The sequence below is a fragment of the Polistes dominula genome, unplaced genomic scaffold (assembly GCF_049000335.1).
Source record: "Polistes dominula isolate Pdom_NZ unplaced genomic scaffold, Pdom_raw_medaka contig_338, whole genome shotgun sequence".
NCBI lineage: Eukaryota > Metazoa > Arthropoda > Insecta > Hymenoptera > Vespidae > Polistes > Polistes dominula.
In genome coordinates, this window is record NW_028301083.1 from 193,465 (window position 1) to 219,840 (window position 26,376).

Genomic DNA, 26,376 nt, shown 5'->3' on the forward strand with positions numbered 1-26,376 from the left:
GTTACTGCTTTGACAATTTTCATTTATATCTTCCACTTAGGTTTTAAAAATTGTCGCTTCTTTTTCCTAATTGAATTGTACGTCGCTTGACTAATATTATAAAATTGGTTCCAGGTTAGATCCGTGTTTTGGGTCAGCCACGAGATATGCGCTTCGTTTTGGGCTTTGACGGCTAACTCGGATTATTCGTCGAACTACGGTTTATTTTTGTGCCTTTTACAAAAACCTATGATGGCTTTCGCTAATTTGACTATCGTGTTGCGTATGTTTGCCATTTTCTATCCGTACTATTACTCGCTTCGTCAATTTTCTTTGTGGTCGCGAGTCATTTCGTTACTTCGGCCGCGTACATTATCCCGTTTTCTATCTCGGTAAGCTTTTTCACGTTTATTTGTTCATTCCCTATCTGCTGTTTATTGGTCTTATTTACGGAAAGCTGTTTCCTCATCCTAGCAATAACCAAAAAATGATCCGAGACACAATTCGCCCCCTGTACGACCTAACATCTAGTAAGTTCGTGTGTCGTCGTTTATGTACTAGAACCTGATCATTTTGGTTACACGTATTTCCGTCCAGGAAAATCCAGATTTGTTTATCTTTTTCTTCTTTTCTCTTCCAAGTAGGCACAATGCCTGTTCTTCATCGCGACGCGCTTCATATAGTCAGACTGTCGCTCTAGCGCTTTTAAGGTCTTCCAATGCTTCGTCTCCCCGATGGTGACTTATCTCGGGATATTTTGACCACTCGATCATCAGTCATGCGAGTGATGTGGTCATTCCACTCAACTTTTCTGCTTAATACCCAGTCGTTGATATTCTCGATATGGCATGCTTTCCTGAGGTCTTCGCTTCTTACTCTGTCCCATAGTGATTTCCCAGCTATTCTGCGAACTATCTTCATTTCAGTTGCTTCCATGATTTGGCGTGTTTTAGATGTTTCAGGTCTTGTTTCTTCATATGTTTTAATTTGAGGCTGTTCTTGCTGCCTTGATGGCTTGTCTTCTTACTTCTGACTCTATGTAAACGTTGCTCGAAATTTTTATGCCTAAGTAGTTGAATTTCATCACTTGTATTATTTTGTCATCGACAACCGATTTATATCTTAGGGGTTGTTTTAGATGTAGTCATGCACTTAGTCTTGGATGTTGATATAGACATCCTGAGTGTCTTAGCAACTGTGTTGAACGTATACAAGAGCCTTTGTAGGTCATCCTCATTTTCCACTATCAAGACTGCATCATCGGCGTAACACGAGATTTTTATCTCACGGTTCCCCATTCGATATCCTCTTTGTTCGGGCACCTTCTTTATGATTTCATCCTTATAATGTTAAAAAGTAGAAAGCTCAGTGAGTGTACGATCCAAAAGGATCATACGGTAATTAGCAGTATTCAAATTTCGCGCGCGTCCACCTCCATCAAAATTCTAGATCGATGCTCATCGTGAGCATCGATCAACCACCAGTAGCTACCGAAGCGCCCCTCTAGCAACCCCCACCTCTCGCCTCCCCACTTCTCCATCCGCTAGTGCGTACGCCCTGCTGGGACGGTACAAAGGGATATTCTTCCTATTTCTTCACCGGACGCTTACGAATACACATCTTCACGGATTATAGAGGCCACAGTGGACAAAGGGCTTTAAGAATTCACAAAGGACAACGAAAGATCACTTTAATCTTTAAGTCTTGTGAAGGCAAGCCTATTCGACATCACAACCCTTAAGGTCGTGATTGCTATAATTCAGGAGAGCGAGAGGTGAGATCTTTCCATTATTATAATTTCTATCAACGATATTTTTCCCACGTGGTTACACCACGTGGTAGACTTTTCTTGTTATAATTAAAATACATCCAGGGTTTTTATGCCGCAAGGCTTTTCCCTGACGAGCCAATAAAAGGGACATTGTTTCTTTGTTTGGCTCAACCACGTGTTTTATTTTACACCTTAATCTAATCCTTTATTCTCCACTTCATAGCATATAAGTAATGATCAGAGGAATTTTCATTGAAGAATCTTTTGGTCAGAACATTTTGGTGCAATCCTGTAAGGTGCGAGTTCCCGACTTCTGATTTACGAAGCAGTGAATAGACTATCACCACGCCGAGCAAACCGATTAGAGAACAACGAAGTCGAGAAAGTCCGCCATCTTGCGAACATCTTCATCGCCCAGCTCAACCATCATCACGAAAAATTTAGAAACGAGATAAGTAGTTTTAATTACCCGTGCGTACGCTTATGCGTACACACCTTTGTTCATTAACATATATTTCAAGTGAAACTGCGCCTTCGAATCCAATAGAAGTTTGCAATTTCTAATATCATTATTCATTTATTCATCATTTGTAAGAAATTTCACATTAAGCTTTGAATCGATATATGAATAATTTAATTATTAATATCAACGATAGAAACGTATAGATTCACGAAATAGTCATTTCTTAATCACGCGGAAATCGCTTTATTCTCGTACAAAGAACGATAAGATTTTCGGCGGCTTCACCGCCACGCCACCTTCCTTTGTTTGAACGGTCGACTAGAACGAAGACGCCGTGACGTCATCGCCGGACATCCCATCTATCGGCATACAGCTAGCGACGATCGCATACCCCCTCCATCGGGCTACCACTGACAATAAACGGACACCCCCTCCAACGATTTACGGCAGCAGGACCGTACTCGCGTGATCAAGAACCCAACGCGCGGTCATATACTCGTGCAAAAGAAATTTTTATAATATCATAAATTCATTTGAGTAGATTTCGAAGAGTAGAATAGTTAATAACGGTTCGTGATGGCAGCGCAAAAACAGCTCGAACAGCTCGAACAAAAACGGCTAGTTTTAGAATTGGGTTTAACGCACGTCGAAAATCTAATCAATGAAGGAAATCTAAATAAGCAGGATTTAAGAAGGCGCTACGAACGACTTACACCACTAGTAGAGAAATACGAAACCTTTTATGAAAAGTGCGTTACTGCTATCAACGAAGCAGGAGGAGTCGATAGTTACACTCCAATCATAGAGAGATATTGCGCGATCGGAGACAAACTTCATTCAAACGATACCGCCACAGTTAACAACCCGAATAACGCGGACGAAGGCAACGATATCACGAAAACCCGCGATCAACAAATACCATTACGGCGCATTGAGATCCCGCAATTCGACGGGAATATAGGGAAATGGATCCCATTTAAATCTAGCTTTTTAACCCTCGTAGACACGCGTAGTGATATATCGGATTTAGAAAAACACGTATACCTTCGCGACTCTCTTCGCGGCGAAGCCCTTCAAACGATCGAGCATTATCAATTAACTGGGGAAAAATATAAGGACGCGTGGGGAACTTTATTGAAGGCGTTCGATGTGCCACGGATACTATTAGCTCGGGTAGTCGACGCGTTAATCGACATATCCCGACCGAAGGCCGGATCAGCAAAGGACGTAACGGCATTCTTGAACGAACTGCGTTCTCACATCTCCACACTCGAGACATATAATGTAAGTTCGGTGGTCTGGCCAGTACGCCTCGCTGAACGCGCGTTACCCCCCGAGATGCTGCAAGAATGGAATAAACAGATAGATTCCGACGAATATCCGACTATCGAGCAATTCTTTAATTTTTTAACCCGATATGCGCGTGCGTGTGCTCCGCTGGAAACGTCATCAACATCCGCGAACCCAGAACCTCACGCGAAACGTGGATATCCCGAGAAAGTGAATTTACGACCGCGAAAACGACAGGACACACGTCCGACACGCACATTTCTTACTCATACCACGATGAAGTGCATTCTTTGTAGACGAGCTGAACACCCTTTATATCGCTGCCCTCGATACAATAATATGACGGAACAAAATAGATTGACAGTGGTTAAACGTCATAGATTATGTCAGAATTGCTTACGGACGCATCGAGGTCCATGCAACGCTTCCCATTGCCAAATCTGTAAACGACCCCATCATACATCACTACATAAGAATACTAACCAACGGAAGGCCGCGATACAGAAGACCACGACCTCCGCGAAGCAGGAGACCGCGTCAACCTCCCAAACTGAACCCACCCCCACATGACTCACTCCGATCTTTAATAGCAACGCGCGCGGTGTACCGAATCAACTCCTTATGAGCGCGATGTGCCGCGTAAGAAAGGGAGACGGAACTTTCAGACTATGTCGGGCGCTATTAGATACGTGTGCCGCCGCGCACTTCATCACCGAGAAGGTCGCGAGAGACCTACGTTTGCCGATCAAACCATATTCGATCCCTATTTACGCTATCAACGACACCACCACTCAAACGACGGGCATTATCGAGATAAACATTCGATCACTAGATAACGAATATAGCCGAAACCTTTCACTACTCATCGTTCCAAGAATAGCCGATCAGGTACCTAGCGAAATCTTCCCGCGAGAACTCATCGAAATCCCGTCCGATCGAAAACTTGCAGATCCCCAGTTCCATTTACCACGACCCGTCGATATCTTGATAGGTTCTGGAGTAACACTAGCGCTCATGACAATAGGACAAGTTTCTTTATCACCAGGACGCGGCGATCTGATACTCCAGAAAACACGATTAGGTTGGGTAGTCGCCGGGGGAATCGAATCTGACGATCGTAAGAGAAATCAAACGTTTTTGGCGACAACCGAATTGAAAGAACAGTTAGAAAAATTTTGGTTGTGGGAGGAAGCGAATATAACGCGATCGAACCCGGTAAACGAAATAGATTGTGAAAATCATTATGTCCAAAACACCAAGCGCGATGAGTCGGGACGATATATTGTGCGTTTACCTTTTCGCGAAGAAGGACATGATTACAGTTACCTACGCGGTATAGCTCTACGTCGATTCCATAACCTTCGGAAGAAATTGTACGCGAATACTGAACTTCGGAAGGAATATGAACGAATTATGCAGGAATATATCAATTTAGGACATATGTCGATCGTCGAAGATGAATCCAGAGGGGGTTGCTATCTTCCCCACCACGCGGTTATCAAATCAGCTAGCACGACAACAAAGGTACGGGTCGTATTCGACGCCTCCGCGAAAAATGACAAAAGACTTTCTCTCAACGACACCTTATTAGTCGGACCTACAATACAAGACACATTAGTAGAACATTTATTACGATTCCGGACATATCGGTACGTATTAACAGCGGATATTGAGAAAATGTATCGGCAAATATGGATTCATCCAGACGATCGCCAATATCAACGGATATTTTGGTGGCATAACGAACAGATTCGCACGTTCGAACTTAATACGGTAACATTCGGAATAGCGTCAGCACCGTTTCTTGCCATACGAACCATCAAACAACTCGCGAAAGATGAAGGTGCTAATTATCCACTCGGAGCCGAAATACTTAACCGCGATCTATACGTAGACGACCTCATTACGGGAACTGATAATGTCGAAACCCTCGGAAAGATACGCGATCAAACTATTGAAATATTAAAACGAGGCGGTTTTAATATACGACAGTGGGCGTCTAACTTCCGACCGGTACTCGAAAATTTAGATATAAAAAACATCGATGTCGAGCTCTGCTCTGGGGAAAATCCTATCTTAAAGACACTCGGTATTTCATGGAACGCACATCATGATTGGTTAATTTACTCCGTCGCGCCAGTAGATATTCGCGAAAGAATTACCAAGCGACGAATTTTATCCGAAGTCGCAAAGATCTTTGATCCACTCGGACTTCTAGGACCCGTCATTCTAACAGCCAAAATCTTCATCCAAGACTGCTGGAAAACACATATCGACTGGGATGAATCGGTACCCAATACGTTACACACCTCGTGGATAAAGTTCGCAGAACAATTGACATTAATTGACAGTTTAACGATAGAAAGACGCATCACACTCGACGACCCGATTGACGTGCAGGTGCATGGTTTTTCCGACGCGAGTCAATCTGGTTACGGCGGCTGCTTATATGTAAGATCGCGAGATAAATTCGGTAACACATATGTACGTCTACTTTGCGCGAAAGGTCGTGTCGCTCCCCTTAAGAATACCACTATACCACGTTTAGAGCTATGCGGAGCATTAACACTCGCGCGATTATATAGAGAAGTCCGAACTGCCGGCGGATTGAAACCCGACAAGATAACCTTTTGGTCCGATTCGATGATTGTACTGGGTTGGCTGAAAAGAGACTCCAACACGTTAAAATTATACACGGCGAATCGCGTGCGCGAAATACATGAAATCTGTGAAAATATCATATGGCGACATGTGCGATCCGAGGACAACCCAGCGGACGCTTTATCTAGGGGACAACTTCCGCGCGATTTTTTGAAGAACGAGGCATGGTTCCGTGGACCACCCTGGCTCACGCGACCAGAGACTGAGTGGCCCAACCCGACGGAAGGGGAAATTCTCGAATTACCGGACGTAAAGGAATTATCGGTATTAACGACGCGAATCGAATCCGGAAATGTGTTTCAGCGATTCTCCAACTACGCGCGATTATTGAAAATTGTGGCTCGATGCCGACGATGGGTCAAAACTAACTCGTATAAGGGAGAATTGTCGACGGCGGAAATAACAGAAACAGAACGACGCGTTTTAAAAATCGTACAAGACGAACAATTCCACGCCGAAAGGGAAAGATTAGAAACAGCGGGGGGAGTCAAGAGCACAAGACTAGCCGCGTTAGATCCGATCCTCGACGAAGAAGGCTTAATTCGAGTGGGGGGCCGACTTCGAAACGCGAATTTAAGTTTTTATGAGAGATGTCCGATATTATTGCCCTCACATCATCACGTCACTGATCTCCTTATCCGAAAATTCCATGAACAAAATTTTCACGCTGGCATACAGACTACCCTCTATGCTCTTCGACAACGGTTTTGGCTTCTCGACGGCAAGAATCAAGTGCGAAGAATCGTACGTCATTGCGTACGTTGCATTCGATTCCGTGCATCCGGCATCCGATATAAAATGGGGGATTTACCAGGCTCGCGAGTGCAGGAAACCACTGCATTCTCCCACGTCGGAGTAGACTTTTTCGGGCCGATCTACGCGAAGGAAAAGAAATATCGTAATAAGGGTCGCGTTAAAATATACGGGTGTATCTTCATTTGTATGACTATAAAGGCGGTACACATTGAATTAGTCAGCGATCTGACTACGGATGCTTTCTTGGCCGCGTTCAGGCGATTTGTAGGTCGAAGAGCTGTTCCAATTCACGTTTATTCTGATAACGGAACCAACTTCGTCGGGGCTAACAACCAGTTAAGGGAGCTATACGCCCTGATGGAATCGAACGAATATAAAACTAAGGTCCGTGATTTCGCGATAGATCATAGGATATCGTGGCATTTCAATCCACCCCTCTCACCTCACTTTGGCGGTTTATGGGAAGCAGCGGTCAAATCTTTCAAACATCACTTTAAACGGGTCGTCGGTGAACTACTCTTCACGTATGAAGAACTATCCACCTTCGCGATCGAAATCGAAGCTATTTTAAATTCACGCCCATTATGCCCCATATCGTCAGATCCGAATGACGTAACAGCACTAACACCCGCACATTTTTTAGTTGGAAGACCTATTACGACATTACCGGAGGAAGATTATGTTCAAACTCCAGCCAATCGACTGTCCTCCTGGAAACATATCACGAAAGTGCGACAAGATTTCTGGCGACGCTGGCATATTGAGTATCTACGAGAACTGCAGAAACGACAAAAGTGGATACAACCCAAGCAGAAAATCGAAAAGGATACCGTCGTCGTTCTCATCGACAAGAATCAACCTTGCATGAGATGGCCGTTAGGCCGGATCGTGAACGTACATCCAGGAGAAGACGATGTAGTACGAGTGGTTACCGTGAAGACGGTCCACGGAATTGTCAAGCGTAATGTGACGACTATTTGTCCATTGTTAATTCATTGTTAACTTCTTTTATTGTCTTTAAGACCCAACGGTTCCCTTGTACGTACAAGTAAGGCGCCTGGCCAGCGATAATTCGAGAATGCTGACTAAGTCAGCAAAAATACGCTGAGCGATTCAGCGAATACGTCTAGCGTTATATCATAAGCAATCGAATGAACATGTTCAATAACTTATATAACTAGCGATATACTTAACTGATTCAATGACCTAGGTCGAAAGCATTGTAAATCAATGAGAATAAGCGTACAACACAACACATGTATTAAGAATATCATTGATCGTTACACTCTCAACGGGGGGAGTATGTACGATCCAAAAGGATCATACGGTAATTAGCAGTATTCAAATTTCGCGCGCGTCCACCTCCATCAAAATTCTAGATCGATGCTCATCGTGAGCATCGATCAACCACCAGTAGCTACCGAAGCGCCCCTCTAGCAACCCCCACCTCTCGCCTCCCCACTTCTCCATCCGCTAGTGCGTACGCCCTGCTGGGACGGTACAAAGGGATATTCTTCCTATTTCTTCACCGGACGCTTACGAATACACATCTTCACGGATTATAGAGGCCACAGTGGACAAAGGGCTTTAAGAATTCACAAAGGACAACGAAAGATCACTTTAATCTTTAAGTCTTGTGAAGGCAAGCCTATTCGACATCACAACCCTTAAGGTCGTGATTGCTATAATTCAGGAGAGCGAGAGGTGAGATCTTTCCATTATTATAATTTCTATCAACGATATTTTTCCCACGTGGTTACACCACGTGGTAGACTTTTCTTGTTATAATTAAAATACATCCAGGGTTTTTATGCCGCAAGGCTTTTCCCTGACGAGCCAATAAAAGGGACATTGTTTCTTTGTTTGGCTCAACCACGTGTTTTATTTTACACCTTAATCTAATCCTTTATTCTCCACTTCATAGCATATAAGTAATGATCAGAGGAATTTTCATTGAAGAATCTTTTGGTCAGAACAGTGAGTCACCCTGTTGAATACCTCTTTCAACCATTATGGATTCTGTGAGTTAGTCGTTTATCTTTGCCTGTATTCGATTATTCCGATAGATGTCTTCGATAGTTTTGATGATGTTACTCGGTATTTGTCTGTCATACAGAAGGTTCACTATATCCTCTAACCGTATTCGATCGAACGCCTTTTCTAGGTCTATAAAACAGAAAAATGCTGGTTTATTGTATTCTATAGACTTTTCTGTTATTTGTCTAATCACAAACACTGCATCTATGCATGATCGTCCAGTTTGGAAACCTTGTTGCTCATCAGCTAATGTGATTCGTTCGTTTATCAGGTTCGTTATGACTTTGGTCACTAATTTCAGGGTGGAAGCCAGTAGATTTATTCCCCTATAATTCGCGGGCACCTTCTTGTCGTCTTTCTTAAAGAGAAGGATCGTTGTACTTGTCCGCCACTCGACTGGAATTTTTTATTGTTCAAAAATTTTTTGTTTTAGGACCGTTAACTCCTGAAGCAATCTTTCGCCGCCATACTTGAGCAGTTCGTTAGTGATATCATCCTGACTCGGACTTTTCCTATTTTCAAGCTTATTTAGTGCTTTTTTTATGTCCCACTCATTTATTTATATATGGTCGTCTATTACAACACTCGGTGCTGGTTGTAACATGGATGCACCTTTATATAGGTCCTTTAGGTAACTGGTCCAAGTTTCCTTACTAATTTGACTAGCGGGTATTAACTCGCTTGTTTCTTTCTTTTGGCTTCTTATGAATCGCTACATCTGTTTCTGGAGCCCGTAAAAGTCTCTTTCTTGTCGCTTTGAAAAGATCTCCCAGTACCTGTCTGTTAGTTGTCTCACCCTAGTACCGGTTTCATTCCGAATTTGTTTATATGCGTTGTATTACTCAGCAGTTCGGGTTTTTAGATACTCTATGTATGCTTCTTTCTTTTTTCTGCACTGTTTTTAACTTCTTCTATGGTGTTTTATTTTTTGTAAAACCTTTGCTTTTGTACTTTGTTGTTCCTACAGCTTCTATAGCTGCAATTCTGATGTTTGTCTTTAGTTTGCTCCAAATTGTGTTGAAATCGTCCAAGTTAATGATTGGATGCAGTTCAATTTTTTCCTCTAATCGTTTCCTGTACAGATCTCGGATTGTTGGGTCCCAGAGAACTTCTACTTTAATTTTTTCTCTTGCTCTAACTAGGGGTTGTTTTCTTTTGAAGCTATACTTTAATCTAAATTTGCCAAAGAGTAAACCAAAATCGCTTCCCATCAGCTGAGTTAAGCACTCTGACATCTAAAATTTCGGAAGGTGGTATGCATCTGTTCGTCACGACGTAGTCAATAGTTGAATTTTGACCTCGGATGCTACTAAACGTATATTTGTGTTGGGCATTATGGTTGAAGTAGGTGTTGTTGATTCTAAGCCCTGTCAGAGAACAGAGGTTTATCATAAGTTTCCCGTTGTCATTAATTATGTGTTCGTTGAACCGTTGCATGACTCCGGAGATTGGCTCGTTATCGATGCGAGCATTAAAGTCTCCGAAGATGACAATTGATTCCCTTCGTAGTATTGACTCCACGATACTCTTAAGTTCGTTAAAAAAAATTTTCTTCTCTTGTTTCGGCTTGTTGTCTTCTTGCGCGTAGACAGATATTATATGCAGAGGTTGTGGTTCGGTCATCAAATTTACCATTACTATACGTGGTGATATATATTGGCATTTTTCCACTTGGTTGGTGTATTTCTTATGTAAGGCGATAGCAACACTTTCCTTAGCTCTTTCATTCTTGTCAACATCAGTATATATTACCACGTATTCCTCGTACGCTTTTTGACCTTTGCCTTTTTTCTTTGTTTCCTGTAATGCAGCAACGTCCATTTTCATATTTTTTAACTCTTCTATTATTTCTTACTCTTTATTGTTGAATGTTTTGACATTCCAGGAAGCTATTCTTAGGATATTTTCCTGTTTCCATCTCGCTATCCTTTTTCGTGCCTGGGTCGTTTTCCGTGTATCATTCCTAACCCGAGGCAATTCTGCGGGTCTGTGGGCGTGTTATATGTTTTACGTCAGGCAGGGAGCTAAACTAACCTTACAACCCTCATCCTTTATCCGGGCTTGGGACCGGCAACATAACCACTGAGATACTCAATCCACTCAGTGATCATGCAGGCGGACTTAGGTTTGTTTATGAATATCTTTATGTTTAAAAAACTGCTTTAACGATGACATTTTTTCCGGTAGCAAAGTTAATTACCTTTACCCTATTATCGTTACTTTACTCATAGAGACTCTCGGGCTCGATCGTTGGTCTAAAAAACTTTTCTTTACCGATCTTCGCGTTAAAATCCCCTACGACTATCTTCATGTAATCTTTCGGCAATTAATCTACGACGCGCTCGAGTTCCTCGTAGAGACCGTCTTTAACTTCGTCATCTTTATCTTCCGTCTGCGCTTGCACATTAATAATCGCGATCTTTTACCATCGACCCTGCAATACGAGCAATCCTAATCTTTCATTTAAGAACCTAATGTCTTTTGCCGCGGATAATATTCTTTTCCTAATCATAAATCCGACGTTGAAACTATAGATCTTTGACCTTCCATAATAAAGCGTATACGCCCGCCCTCGCGTTGACCGAACCTTCCCCGGCCCATCTTGTTTCTTGTAGCGCGACGATTTCTACCTCGTACTTTTAATACTCCCCGACCACCACCTGAAACGCCCCGGGTCTGAACAGGCTTTGCACGTTCCAGGTGCCAACTCTAATGTTCCTCCCGTTTTTTCGACTTTACCCGACACGAATTCCTCAAGGTAGTCCCTACCCGGATATCCGAACGAGGGACTAGTTAACCTCCGGAAAATTTACTCTTTATAGAATCCATTGCGGTATTTTTTGATGCTCGATAAAGTCGTTTTACGGTGTGAGGTAATCAGACCTACGCCCAACCCTCGAAAAGGAGGGGCAATTTCAAGTCGGCTATTCGCTACTGTTTATTCAATTTATTCGCAGCTAACCTCCGTTCCTATGCAGGACTAAGAGGCCCTTCCTCTATCCGCAACCTGAGGACGCGCTGTGTTGTGATGACTGGGACTCACTTACCCCGGGGACCACTACAAACTAATTTTCCTAGCAGCGAATTATAGAGCTATAGAGTTATAGAGTTATAGAGCCGAGACTAGCAGCTGTTATGTTAACACAGAATTAATAATAAATTATTAATTTTGTCTACTTATCGTATTGTTTTAATAAATAAAATAATCTTTTTTTATAGAAAAACAATTTGGTTTATTCATAAAGACTCATTGTCCTTATATAAATATATACATATATCTGCGTGTTTTTGTGTGTATAGGTGTATGTACAACCACAGAACAGAAACATTAAATTTTTATTTAAATTAACCCATTATTAGGTTGAATAGTGTTAGTCGTAGTGGTAATGAGAAGGGTTTTTTGTATCTAAGATACGTCTTGTGTAGCTATTACTGAATAAAATTCAGCGTACTGAGTCGTTGCTCTGTTACCACCCTCTTGACTTCCAATTGTTGAGTTGTATAAGTTTGATTTAATGGAGGAATTTACCGTATAAATATTATAATAGATTATTGAATAACTGGATCATCATAGTAAGGAAGGTTTAATCGAAATTTTGAAGATAACTTACATTGTGCACATTTAACGGATTTGATTCATATATGAAGGAATTAGTCTGAGAGACTAAAGGTGTTTGAAGAGCCGGTTGATCGTTAGGGAATTTTAACATTTTATTGATAACTTGTACGACCCTAAACATTGTTTGTGGAACTATGTATGATCTGTTGATAGGAAATTCTGACGAAGATGGCTGCTCAGGGTGGGTCACAGAAGAAGTTTGCCTTAGTTGACTAACGAGTTGAATTTGTTGTCCACTCATAGCACTAATTGAGCGTGGTAATTTCGTCAGAAAATAATCATTATTATTTTGTACAGAGGTTTTATTTGAAAGTAATTGCTTAGTAGATTTTTCGGTAATTCCATCACCACTTCTGCTATCTTTGTTAATCACTATCAACTGAGAATCTTTGTACGGCATAAAATCTTCGAACACCGTGTCGGGAGGAAGATACCTCTTAATATCATTCAAACTGATCACGAAACATGTTTTATTTGCAATCAATTCTTTTTTTATACCCTGCAACTTGCAGCAAAACTTCATATACGAAAGGTCCCAACCTTCAAGTTTTTCCACTTTTAATTCAAAATTCTCCATTTCGCCCTCGAAGAAAAATAAGGGTACATATCGAGTACCGTCCTTTACCGTATAAGGTACCACTGATTTCTTACTAATTAGTACGAAACCGCACTTCTCGGGCTTATGCTGGTCAGATATGATTGAACTACTGTCGGCCGTTACCGTGATATAACAAACTTTCAAAAACGTGTAGAATTCTTTAGCATCGGATAATTTCACTACATGATCATTGCACGAAAATAATTTTCTTCCAAATTTACTATTGCAATGTTTTATATTAATCTCGTTGAAAAGCTTCATTTCAAAATCCGTAATATAGTAACTTTTTATGCACATACAATCATAGATATCTGAGTGCAGATAACTCAGGTACTTATCGAAAAACCTAAACTCTAGGATTCGTGTTGAGCAATATTTTTCACTGCCACGGAATATGTAAGGTACATGATAATTGTCAAAACTGGTCCATCCGAATCTACCAATTCGACTTTCATAGTCCAAAGAATATGTACCTTCCCCTGTTGAAGTAGTTGAATCTGTCGTCTTGGCCACAGTCGAGTTAGCCTGACGATTGTTTAAATATCTTTGGGTACCAGGAAAATTTCTCTGTGTGGAAGATAAACACTGACTCCTTGCTGCTCCTATTTGTTGTGTTGATTCTCCACCCCTTGCCCTACTTGCTCCTCCCGTCGTCGCGATCAAAATCATTTTCGCGTTCATCTCTTTACGCATTTTGGCAGCTAATTCATTGATCTCCGCTTCATCTGGACGTTCTTCTTTAACAACCTTATCAACACCTAGGAAATAAAAGTAATTATCAATCATTTGTCAAACATAACGAAAATTATCAAGGACCAAAAACGAACCTATCTCATACACGAATCGTTTGAGCAAATATAGGGAACGAATCTCTCTCATATGTTATACGATGATATACAGGTAGCCCTCATACAAGACAACATCCTATATAATGGTTTCACTCTTATACGATAGGAAAATTGCAACAAATTTTTTATAACGCAGTTAATAATTAAACATTAAAAAAATTACAAGAAACTTAAGCTTAGCTGAAAATATCGAATCATTTTTCTTGAATGCAGACCCCTCTATTGAAAAAAGCCGAAAATTTAAAAGAGAGCTACAAAACTATTTAGCTTAATACCGAGAAATTTACAATGAACTGGTAATTGCCAGCAAGAAAAGTAAAATTAAAGATTTTTTAAAAAGAGAAGAAGATGCAAGAAATTTAAATAAAGAAAAAAGTTCTGATAGTAAAGGCGATATAATTTTATCGAAAAAACGTTCTCGGTTAATTATACTGAAAAGTAACAACAAAGAAACTTATTTAATTAAAGTTTTGTTAAATAAAATAATATTTTTTGTATTTTGTTTTGTGTTGCAAATACATTTATGTTGTTATTAAAAATTAAGTTGTTTATGTAGAATTAAAAAAATTTTAGTAAATACCGGGGTAACTTACTCTTACCAACGTGCTATAAAATCTTGAAGAATATCTTACTAGAGAGGATAGTACCGTATGCGGACGAGATAATAGGGGATCACTAGTGCGATTTTAGGAGAAATAGATCGACTGCAGAACAAATCTTTACTATTCGGCAGATCTTAGGGAAAAAATGAGAATTTATTCAGCCAGTACACCAACTTTATATCGATTTTCAAAAAGCGTAGGATTCAATAAAATGGCAGAAAATGTTACAAACTAAAATTCAACAGGGGATACTAAAAAACTGGTAAACCTGGTTCAAGTTTGCTTAAAGGAAACTAGGGGTAAAGTGAGAATAGATATAAAAAAGATAAAATGGAGAACAACATAAAAATATTTTTATAAAATTATCATTTTTTTTAAATTAAATTCAATAAAATGAAACTTACATTGCAAGAAATTTTTAAATTTGCTTGCATAAAGCTAAGTAATAAAAATTTTGTTGGTGGTGAAAGTGTATTAAATGCTGGACATGTGATTAAGTATGGGCAAGTACCAAGTCGTGATTGTAATATTATAAGTATTTTTGCTTTTTGTTTACAAACTTCACATATTAAAGATAATCCACATGAAATAACTAGTGGAATATTAAAAGATGGTCGAATAATTGGAATAAGGTTTTCATACAAGGTTGGTTTAAGTGGTATTTGTAAACATGTTGTTTCAGTATTGCAATATCATTTACTGTCACTAGTCCTTTTTTAATTGATCTTCTACGTATTCTTTCTTCTCGAGAATCAATTTGATCTACAGGACAAGCACATTCTTTGGATGATCCTAAAGGAAAATTTTGATAAAAGATTTAACAATTTATAATAACCAGAAAAAATAATTGTTGAAAATACTCATGTGAAGGTAAAAAATCATCTTTAATAAAATGGAGTGAACAGACTCTTATACCAGGAGTTATACTTTTTCCAATTTTTTGCGCTCGTACCCAAGCTATATGTCTATTAGGAGGTGGAAAATGAAAAAACCTAATTTTTTCATCACGACAAGCTTTGCTTGTACAACCAAATACACAGCAATACACTTTACTTTTATTTTTTCTTGGTGGGAACTCCATAACAGAAAAAAAATTCTTTGCAACAACTTTTTAGTTTAACGATACTAGTTATTTTCAATTTTACTTTCAATAATAAACAAGCAAGTCATAAAAAAAGATATAAATATTTCCACATAAATATCGTGTAGTTGAAATCAGCAGTCAGCACACAAAATTCGACTATTTACTCTAATTTATATATAAATATATAAATAATGTCATCTCTTTTGTTCTATTTAGTACTAGAATTATCTGTCAAAAAACTGCAAAATATAGTCGGAGAGCTGAGTGGCAAAAAAATGCAACAATTTTATAAAAGCTGATATTTCGATATTATGTAGTATTTAGGGTGTATAGCAATATCCTGATGTCAGTCAGCCAGTTTTGTTAACGATTAGCGGGGGGACGGTTTCAAAGTTGTGAAAAAACCATGTATGTTGCCACAGTTTTCTAAAATCTCAAAATTGGTTTCTGAATAGTGAATTAACTAAAAAATTATGTGGATACCGTCAGTCTTCAAAATATCGTAACGGGACGCGTCAGCAAAGCGTTAAAGTTGTGAAAAAACCATGTATGTCGCAACAGTTTTCTAAAATATTAAATTTGGTATACAAGTTGTTAATAATAGGAAAAATAAAAAAAAAATAGTCAGCCCGAATTTTTATTTAACATACGCCGTCAGCAGTCGATACAACAGCGCATCATTTATAGTCCGAGAGCTGAGTTGAGCGCGTAATTTCGCGCGGCGCGCTGTTGTATCGACTGCTGACTGCGTATGCATTACGTATTAATTAATAACGGGAAAATACTAATAGATAATACAAAAGATCTGAGGCAATAAGTAAATGTGGAAAAAACAAAATATATGGTCACCGAGAGATTTCAGAATGTGCCTAATACGTGAACTGTAATCGTTTGGGATAAAATTTTTGAATGGATCAGCAATTTTTGGTATTTAGGATCGATCATAAATCAGAAGAACGAAATTAACGTAAAACTTAAGAAAAGAATAAATTGAAGCAATGAATGCTTTTATTCGGTCAATATAAACTCTCTTTGGTATATATATATAAGAAATAGTATATAGTATAACTACTAAATATTTAACCGTAATTTTCTTAAAAACGACTGTGCCTCGGAAACTAATTACCATACACCATATGTACGGTTTGTAACCCTAACGAACACATATAAATTTGGAAAGTTTCAAAAATGTCTTAAAAATACAAGCTGTGGGCTCTCTATGAAATAATATGAGTCTATGCTTCGTAGTATGCAGTCACAAACAAAGACACACATATACAAAGCTTTGTAGCTAAGAGTGGAGCCTACAAAGCAGCGCAAAAAGTGGAGACTGACAATAGGAAAAACTGTATAGCTACATTTTGTTTCATTTTGCCAAATGCTTAATTTTATATGTTTGTCTCTTTTTCTCTTCTTCTTAGTATCTTAGCCGTTTCATCGCCACATTATGCCGCCGCGTTTCATTTTTTCAAATCACCTCTATTCTAAAGAATTTTTCACTTCAAAAAACTTACAGTAATAGATGCAGAGCTTTGGATAGGACGAAAAATATCGATGACAATACGGCAAGACAATATGAAAAAGGAAGAAAAATGGAAAAAGGAAACAAAAACATTCAGAATAGAATATTGGAATGTAACATCAATAAGAAACAAAGCCTAAGAAATAATAGAAGAAATAAGAAAACACAAATTAGATATCTGTGCTATTTCCGAAACAATAAAAAAGATATTGGAAACCTTAGATACAAAGATTACGTCCTATTCTATACCATTTCCAAATGCTTAAATAAAGTTTCTTCTCATTGACTTATTTTATAAGAAAAAGATGTATTAGTTATTGCTTTGTCATTTAAATTATTTAAATTTGTACCTGTAATCACAGACTGAGGCGATGGTCCAGAAGTCATTTGTAAATTTGAAGTTGATGGAGTACATAAATTTTCATACACAGACGATTTGTATCCTTGTGTAATCATTTTTTGATGTTGCTTAGACATTTTCCAATTTTTCGCATTTGTTTGTTGTACACCCTTGTTATTAAGTTGATTTTTTTTACAATAGTTATCGTCTTTACACTTCTCTTCATTAGTTTTAGTCATCTCAAAAATTCATACAGAAATTTAAATGTATACTGATACTGGTCAATAAGAAAGCTGCAAAAGATTATATTTTAATAAATAAGAATTATTGTAGAGAAAAAAATTATTTAAAATTTAATTTAATAATAAATAAATATATTTAAATTAGAGGAAAATGTGAACGTTTAACGTGAATTGTTTTATTGTTGTTGATCTACGTCCGATAGATACTACTGTTTTATTAAAACTTTAACAATCGCTAGCCTATTATATAGGCTTTTTTGTTGCTGATACCTATCGAATAAAAATTTATTTTTCAACTTTATGCTGCTGACCGATAACTTATTAATCGGTTGACATGGCGATGAGAAGTCATTATCATTGCATGAATAGTAATTTGTTATTAGAATTTTATTATTATCTTATTAACCCTTTCGCTACAGCAGTCTCATCCGCCGAGATACTGACCCTGAACGGAGACTCGCCAGACGTCGTGGCGTATATGCGCCGCTCGTACTTACAGGTCATCAAGTGGATGCTGCATATTTGCGGCGCTCGGTGTGAAAGGGTTAAAATCTGTTATTGATATTAAGCCATCCGCGGCACCACGTTTGTTTTATGAGGTAATTATCGGACAAGCGCTGGTGGGTGGTTTCATTTAGAAGATAAATACTGATTATCTAACAAAATATGAATAAATAGATAAACACATAATATAAAAAATGTAGAGGGATACGATTGAGATCTTATGAGAAGTAACGACAATATTAATAATAATCGCTGGCGATAAGTAAAAGGATGTAAGTCAGTCCTACTGCAGCCAAACGAAAAAATTTTGATAAGACGTGCGGACAGTAAAATTTTAACCCTTAGCTAACGAATGCTACTATACTCGCGACATCTTTACCCTTTGCGCTCGAACGGTGCCTTTCAGGCACCACTGCATGATGCGACAACTCGAGCGGTGCTCTTAGGCACCACTCGAATTGATGCGGGTAATTGAGCAATAGCGGTATTTATTTAGGTTTTGTAGGTCATCGTATGTTGTGTCGAATGACACAATGTACACAATGGCTACAAAGATGTCTTATCGCAAGACACTCGCGATCACGGGTTGGACTCTGCCTTCGACGTTAATTCAAATTCAACTTTCTTGGCAATCACAATATTTCTCTCAAAGATACTGAGCCCAATAAGAATGAAACACGACAAAGAAATTACTTCTAGTGAAGATGAGTTCAGTTTTTCGGCAATAATGAACGAAATTACATCACTACATAGGCAGCTTATCCATGAGAACAAAGACGGAAGTGATGAAGATAGCAACGACGTTACAGGTGTAAGAAGACGAAAAATCCGAATAATCGATAGTGAATCAGAAAGCCATAGTGATTGTACAGAAGAGACTCAACCTTCAGAATGGACAATGTGCACAGAATCCAAAGACATCCCCACAAGAATACTGTTTGTATCCAGTGAAAAACAAGTAGGACCGCAGGTACCTGCAGCTTCTACTTTACAGAACAGTTCTGAAGGATTTCGACTAAATGGGAAGCTGAATGTTATTTTGATGGAACAAAAAAAGGATTACAAGGATCCCAACGAACGTCTGTCCAAAGGCGACCAACTGTGTACTACTGTGACACTTGCCCCAACAAGCCAAGAATGATATATGGAGATTGTTTTATAAAATACCATAAGAAGCAAAATTATAGAACGTAATGTTTAACAAATATCCTTCATTGAATTATGAAAATATGTATAAGACCAAAATAGGAGTGTTTTCAGACAAAATGATCAAGAATAGCACGTGGTGTTGTTATGAAAAGAATTTATTACTATGTCAACTTCATTTTCCTATATACAATATTTACAAAACGAACAATTTAATATTATCTGAAAAGAAAAATGACAATTATATCTATTCCTCACTTTTCACACTCACTTTCTTAGTCCGTTAAATCTATCTATCTTCTTTAAATATTCAATCTGAACTGTATACGTAACGTCTTTTCTTTCCTTTGTCTCTCTTATTTATATATCCAATCTGATCTATATACGTAACGTCTTTCCTTTCCATTGTCTCTCTTATTTGTATATCCAATCAGGTCTATACACATAACGTCTTTCCTACTACCTTCTTATTTATAGAAGCGCGCGTAATTCAAACAGAAGAAAGTACACTTTCTTTACATATGTATAATGTTAAAATATACAAGTTTAAGGTGTTCTGTATTGTGCCTAAAATTATTTTAAGTTTACTGTAAAGAACTCATGAAATAAGCAGGAGCGGCTGACTGCTCTCGAGTTGCTGGTTCGCCCGAGCGATAAGGGTCTCGAGCGCAAAGGATTAAATACTCTCCAATAACCGAATAACGTCATACAAGCGGTATGACAAGATAATTTAGAAAATCTATTAAGTTCTGCCAAACTTTATATCGATTTTCAAAGAGTGTACGATTCAATAAAACGAGATAGAATGTTCGAAATTTTAACCCTTTGCACTATTTTCACGAATCTAACTCCTGATATTCAGGTCTGACCTGATAATCAGGAGTCAGACTCGTGAAAATAGTGCAAGGAGTTTAAGTCATAAAATCACGTCGATTAAGGTAGGCAGTTAACGTAGCGCGTATGGGGGAGGAATGAACAGCGTATAAAATACCGAACGAAAATACCACTGGGTAGACCGAGACGTAGATGGAAGGACAATAATAAAGGGATTTTAAGTTGCATCACTAGTGTAAAATTTTGAAAAAATCAATTTCTTTTTTTTTGCATATTTCGACAGTCAAAACCATCAATACCCAAACTTTTCTGTCTTAGCGCCCTCTTTCCTGAAAAAAATATTACTTGTCGCCCTCCTGAAAATTAATTTCTTGGTTTTCTGTTTCTTCCTTTTTTTTTAGTAACTGAAAAAGAAATTCATCGCCTCCCCCCCGCCCCCAAATGCACCTGTATGCACTTGTGCTGTAGCCATCATCGCTCTCCTTAATCACTTCACCGCCCACAAAAGGACGATATTGCTCACTTTGGGAACTATTGATCTATACCTTTAAAAATAACATATTAAAATTTCAAGTTTATATTTAAATTACTTGTGAGTTATAGTCATCTAATATTTCCTAATTTAGAACGATGAAATCAGCAACTATAAACGCGTTTTTCTTGAAACTACATTTTTCAAATTTACTGCAGTTATAACTCGAAGACAAATCATCTGATCAATTCGATTCTTGTTGCAGCTTTTTTTATATATATATTTTTACATACCATGAACCTCCAGTTTTCCGATCAAAAAAAAAAGTAATTTTGACAGGCCAAAAATCATCTGATTTTCGTGGGAAATTTGGAACTTTTTTTGAAAACTCCGCCATTTTGTTAAATATATTTCAATTTTTTGTTTCGACCGAGGTTCATGGTACAGGAAATCCTTTCTTACTTAATAAACTGTCTGATTTTTTTGATTTCATGCATTATGAAGGTCGCATTAACTGCAGTACTGTTGGGACACAGTTTTTTTTTTAGCCTTAGGAGATTTTGAATAACTCGCTTAGTTTTCAATTTTTCGGTTCAAAAATTTTGTCATATATTCATTACATATTCACAAAAATCTCCTTAAAAAATTGAAACATACTATGCAGTAGTTTTCTTTACAAAGAAATTACCTTTGTTCAAGAGGTTATACTAGTTGTGCCTCTTAACGCGTTCGTCGTCCAGACTGTTTCGATTGAGTTTCTCGCCAGGACCAAAATTCGACTGTCGGCGCGCCATAACGTAAAGAAGCGATAAGTAGAAATATCAACAATACAACCCGAGTATTATGGTTATATTATATTATTATAATATAATAATAAAATATAAAACTATCTTTTATTTATCAAAAATAATAAAATATAAAAATATTGTTTATTTACCGAAAATAATAAAATATAAAAATATCGTTTATTTACCAAAAATAATAAAATATAAAACTATCTTTTATTTACAAAAAATAATAATATAAAACTATCTTTTACTTATCAAAAAAAATAAAATATAAAACTATCTTTTATTTATCAAAAATAATAAAATATAAAAATATTGTTTATTTACCGAAAATAATAAAATATAAAAATATCGTTTATTTACCAAAAATAATAAAATATAAAACTATCTTTTATTTACAAAAAATAATAATATAAAACTATCTTTTACTTATCAAAAAAAATAAAATATAAAACTATCTTTTATTTATCAAAAATAATAAAATATAAAAATATTGTTTATTTACCGAAAATAATAAAATATAAAAATATCGTTTATTTACCAAAAATAATAAAATATAAAACTATCTTTTATTTACAAAAAATAATAATATAAAACTATCTTTTACTTATCAAAAAAAATAAACTATAAAACTATCTTTTATTTACCGAAAATAATTTTGTTTCGAAATGGGAAATGTGATAAGTTTTTCCAACTAAAAATACTATAACTTCAACAAGAAGAGCGTTACCGTATACGGTGACGGGGCCCACGGAGAAGCATGCCCATCTCCAGTATACGGTGCCATGGCGACGAATGTGTTAAAGAAAATGGGTACAAAGATCGCGAATGGAGGGATCGCGCTCAGGGAAGAAAGCACTGACAAAAAGTAGTTTTTGCGACAATGAACTTTCGAGTTCCTAACACCAGTTTATAATAATAATAATGAAGCTAGTCATTAATTATTATGTTACAATAAAGAGCGATTGACAATTGTTTTAGGATGTATTCTGGAGCATTCCTCTTCGAGCATTGAGCGAAAAAATACGGTTTTTTATTCCTTAACACTAGAACTACCGGAAAAAAAAGATGCTACCTCTACCAAAACCAATCAAAATGACTGGTCATTTAAAAAACGTAAAAACAGAATATTCTTTTTATTAATTTAAAACTATCTTATAAAAAGAATTTAAGATTATAGAATTAAAACTATTTTTATTGCTAACAATAAAAAATATAATAATACTAACAAGTATAAACAGATTTTTTGGTATCTAAAATAATAAAATAAACTTACATTAAAGTAAATATAAGAAGTATATTATAATTATCATAATATATATATATATATATATATATATATATATATATATATATATATATATTACAAATGATGGTTGTCTTATTATTATTACAGTACCCTATTTGACACCATTTTTGTAAAGAAGTTGAGCTTGTTGAAATACTTTGAATATTAGTGTCTCGTTGCTCCATTTTCTATGGCAAGTTCATGTGCTAATTGAAATATAAAGTCTTATCGAGATATCTTTTCACCTGCGGTTTCCCTATATAAGATCAGGGCATTTATGCAGGCTAAATCTAAAATATTATAAAATACTTGGAGTGGCCATCTTCTAGATCCGATTTTACACTATATTTCTTTGCCATTTGGTATCTAAATTTAGTTTTATTATATTATGCAACCGTTTCGGGTAAGCTTTTTTTACTTTTGTCAATTTTGATAGATTTATGTTTAGAACTCAATATAAGAACTTTCTTTTTCGGCTTTCTTTTGTAATTAGTAAGAGTAATCTCATTTAATCTCTACAACAATGATGAAAATCGAGTCATGGTATACTTCTTTGCTTTACAAATTTTTTGCAATTCTTTTTTGTTGCCGCGTATAGTACCAACAAGCGTGGTATTTTTTGAAAGAAATTTCAATGCAAGCGGTAAGGTTGTAAAAAAATTGTCAGTCGTTACACATCTTCTTTCATAGTATGTGGTTCATAAGCTTGAGTACGATATATTCACTAAGTAAGAGGTTGTGATTTTGCTCGTGTTTCATCTTCTCCTAGATAAGGAAACCAATTCAGAATATACTTTGTTTGAACATCAGAATGATTGTGTGGAACGACATCGATTACTATTGTTACGTTGCCTTTGTATTTTTCATTTATTGCTGTACCATAGCAATGATTCTATCTCTATTTTTTCGCCAGATAAGCTGGCAAGAAAGGAAATATTTTAACAAAGAATATTAGATTATTCTAAAAATCTCTAATCAACGGTGTAGATTTTAAAAACCGATATTTTAAGATGTTAAAATATCTTAAAAAGCAACAGTCAAAATAACTGGTATTAGTAGAAGTAGCAAAGGTACAAAATTACTCGAGTTCTGTATAAGTTATAGAAAAAAAAAGTTATTTTTTTTAAACCTTTACTTATATCTATAAAAGTTATCATATCATTTCAGAACAAAAATGTAACATGAAGTGGGAATTTAATAATGAAGTTGAACGACCAGTCAAAATTACTGGTCTGGTAGTTCTAATGTTAAATAAAGTTTAATATCGTGATTTCCTGACGAAACGCGTAATTATTGCTATAATTGTCCTAAAAAATCTTGTATTAACATAAGGGACTGTTAAAAGTCCCTAAATTATACAAAAATATTATCTAATTTTGTATAGATTAATTGTAATAGATTAATTGTAATAAAAATAATGTATAAGTGTATATATGTCTATATATTACATACATATATCTATTGATTTATTGCAAATATAATTATTTTTCTGTAACATTCACTTTAATATCCTTTTAAATGGACAAATCTGTACATATACTAAAAATTTCCATAAAATCCAATAAAGCTATATTAACCCATTAACTCCCAAATTTTTTTTTTTTAGTTTTGGCCGGATAAGCTATATATATGCACAAAATTTTGTGTACCAGTATAATTATATTCAAATTATGTTTGTTTTTAAAATATTTAATATTTTTGAAAAGTCCCAAATGGGGATTGTGGCAGGTTACATGAAAGAAAGCTAATTCTTTCATTATATGCGTTTTCTCATATATACAAGAATATTTGTTATTTATGCCATTCTTTCATACAGTTCACATGTAACCCGACGTTACATTTGTTACATTGTTTTTTTACATTTGTTTTGCATACTGCGCATTTGCTTTGTTTTCCTTCAAGAGTTCTTTCTAAGTAATGCCCCATTAAGTCCGTCCTTACGCTTTCGGGAATACGTTTGGACGCTTGCTTTTGTAGAGAAGGTCACCATGATTTTTAAGTATTGGAAGAATATTTAGGCTAATGTAGTATTAAGAGTGCCGCGTGGCGTCGTGACGGTGGACTCGTAGACGCTACATTGTTCTTCCGTTGTTTTTTTTGTGTGCTGTACGTCTCGAAGTGCGTGCGTTGTTAGTTATAGGACGTCAACCGAAATGCGTGGACGTAGCGTTTCTTATTCTTAGTTTTTCTTTTGTTCTTTTATGTAATGCATATTATTATATCTGAAATATAGTTGTTCAATATCTTAACCAAGAGTGTTGGAAATCATTAGATAGAATTTTCCAATAGGTTATGGGCCCAGCACGCTTCCACTGCGCTTAAAGTGTTATTTTCTGGGTTATGATACGTGCGTGTTACTTGTAAAAGAATATTCTGTAGTGTTCCGTAGTGTGTTTTCTCGGCTGTGTTTTATTGTAATATAGAACAAAATGGCAGATAGGGAGAAATATAGTCTTACAAAATTCGATGGGAAAAATTTTGCTTTATGGAAATACAGTGTATCGTTCTTGCTTGAAGCAGAAGATTTAACGAATTTTGTCAAAGGAACGGACGCAGAGCCAGAAAGTAAAACGTCAAAGGAATGGAAAGATTGGAAAACGCTTCGTGCTAAAACGTCGGTTATTCTCCTTAGCTCGGTGGAAACGTCCTTACATGGAATTTTGATAAACTGTGACACGCCGAAAGAAATTTGAGAAAAACTAAATACGCTGTACGGGGATACCAGTGAAGATCTGAAGCAGAGCAACTGGCAAGCATTCTACAAATTTCGAATTTCTGATGGTGAATCGGTAGCATCGAGTATTGAAAAATTCGAAAGCATTTGTAGGAAATTAGAAAATGCCGGAGATAAGCCTTCCGATAGCGCGGTTATGTCGAGACTCCTAGATAGTTTACCGTCGAAGTTTTCTACATTTAGAATGGCATGGGAGAGTACAACTGCAGGAGAGAGGAAGAAAGATAAATTAATCGCAAGAATAATCCGAGAAGATAAGCCTCTCACATCGGTCGAAGCAGAAGAATCGTCGTTAGCGTTAAAGGTGAGAAATATGAATTTGCAGCCCGGGAGGTCCAACGATAAGGCAGTTTCTAGTAATCAAGCTGGGAAAAAGAAAAGTAAAGCCAGAGTGAATGAAATGAAACAAAAATTTTCGTGTAATTATTGCCATGAAAAAGGACACTGGTATCGTGAATGTAAGAAAAGAATTGCTGATAAAGAAAATAAAAAGAAATCGGATAAGCCGTCTAATCTTGAAGAAACATATAATGTCGCGGCGTTTTCTTTGGAGGCAACAAATGAAAAACAATCGATATGGATAGCTGACTCGGGGGCGTCGATGCATATGTCGCCACATAAAGAAATATTTCGAGAATTGAGACCGGCCGATAAGATAAGATATGTGAAAGTGGCAGGAGGCGAAACTTTATCCGTGGCGGGTATGGGGACAATAGATATCGTCGCGTGTGTGGACGGTAAAGAGGAGAGCCGCCAACTTTCAAATGTTCTTTTTGTTCCGGATTTGGAACAGAATTT

The 26,376-nt window shown here is 36.9% G+C and overlaps 2 protein-coding genes across 2 annotated transcripts; one reads left to right on the forward strand and one right to left on the reverse strand.

Annotated features, from left to right (window-relative positions):
* Positions 1–4,133: 4,133 nt before the first annotated feature.
* LOC149031296 (uncharacterized) lies at positions 4,134–8,896 on the forward strand. Its single transcript, XM_089176364.1, has 2 exons — positions 4,134–8,624; positions 8,845–8,896. The coding sequence occupies exon 1, from the start codon at positions 4,134–4,136 to the stop codon at positions 7,920–7,922; it is 3,789 nt and encodes a 1,262-aa protein (XP_089032490.1). The 3' UTR covers positions 7,923–8,624; positions 8,845–8,896.
* Positions 8,897–12,245: 3,349 nt separating this feature from the next.
* On the reverse strand, positions 12,246–19,387 carry LOC149031297 (uncharacterized). The gene is made up of 2 exons (XM_089176361.1): positions 17,581–19,387; positions 12,246–13,932 (listed from the first exon to the last, which is right to left on the reverse strand). The coding sequence occupies exons 1-2, from the start codon at positions 17,807–17,809 to the stop codon at positions 12,542–12,544; spliced, it is 1,620 nt and encodes a 539-aa protein (XP_089032487.1). The 5' UTR covers positions 17,810–19,387; the 3' UTR covers positions 12,246–12,541.
* Between the last annotated feature and the right edge of the window lie 6,989 nt (positions 19,388–26,376).

Coding starts and splice junctions, on each gene's coding strand:
- LOC149031296 (XM_089176364.1), top strand. CDS start 4,134: ATGTGCCGCGTAAGAAAGGGAGACGGAACTTTCAGACTATGTCGGGCG.
- LOC149031297 (XM_089176361.1), bottom strand. CDS start 17,809: ATGACTAAAACTAATGAAGAGAAGTGTAAAGACGATAACTATTGTAAA. Junction 13,933..17,580: donor GCCTCAGTCTGTGATTACAG/GTACAAATTTAA, acceptor TTTATTTCCTAG/GTGTTGATAAGGTTGTTAAA.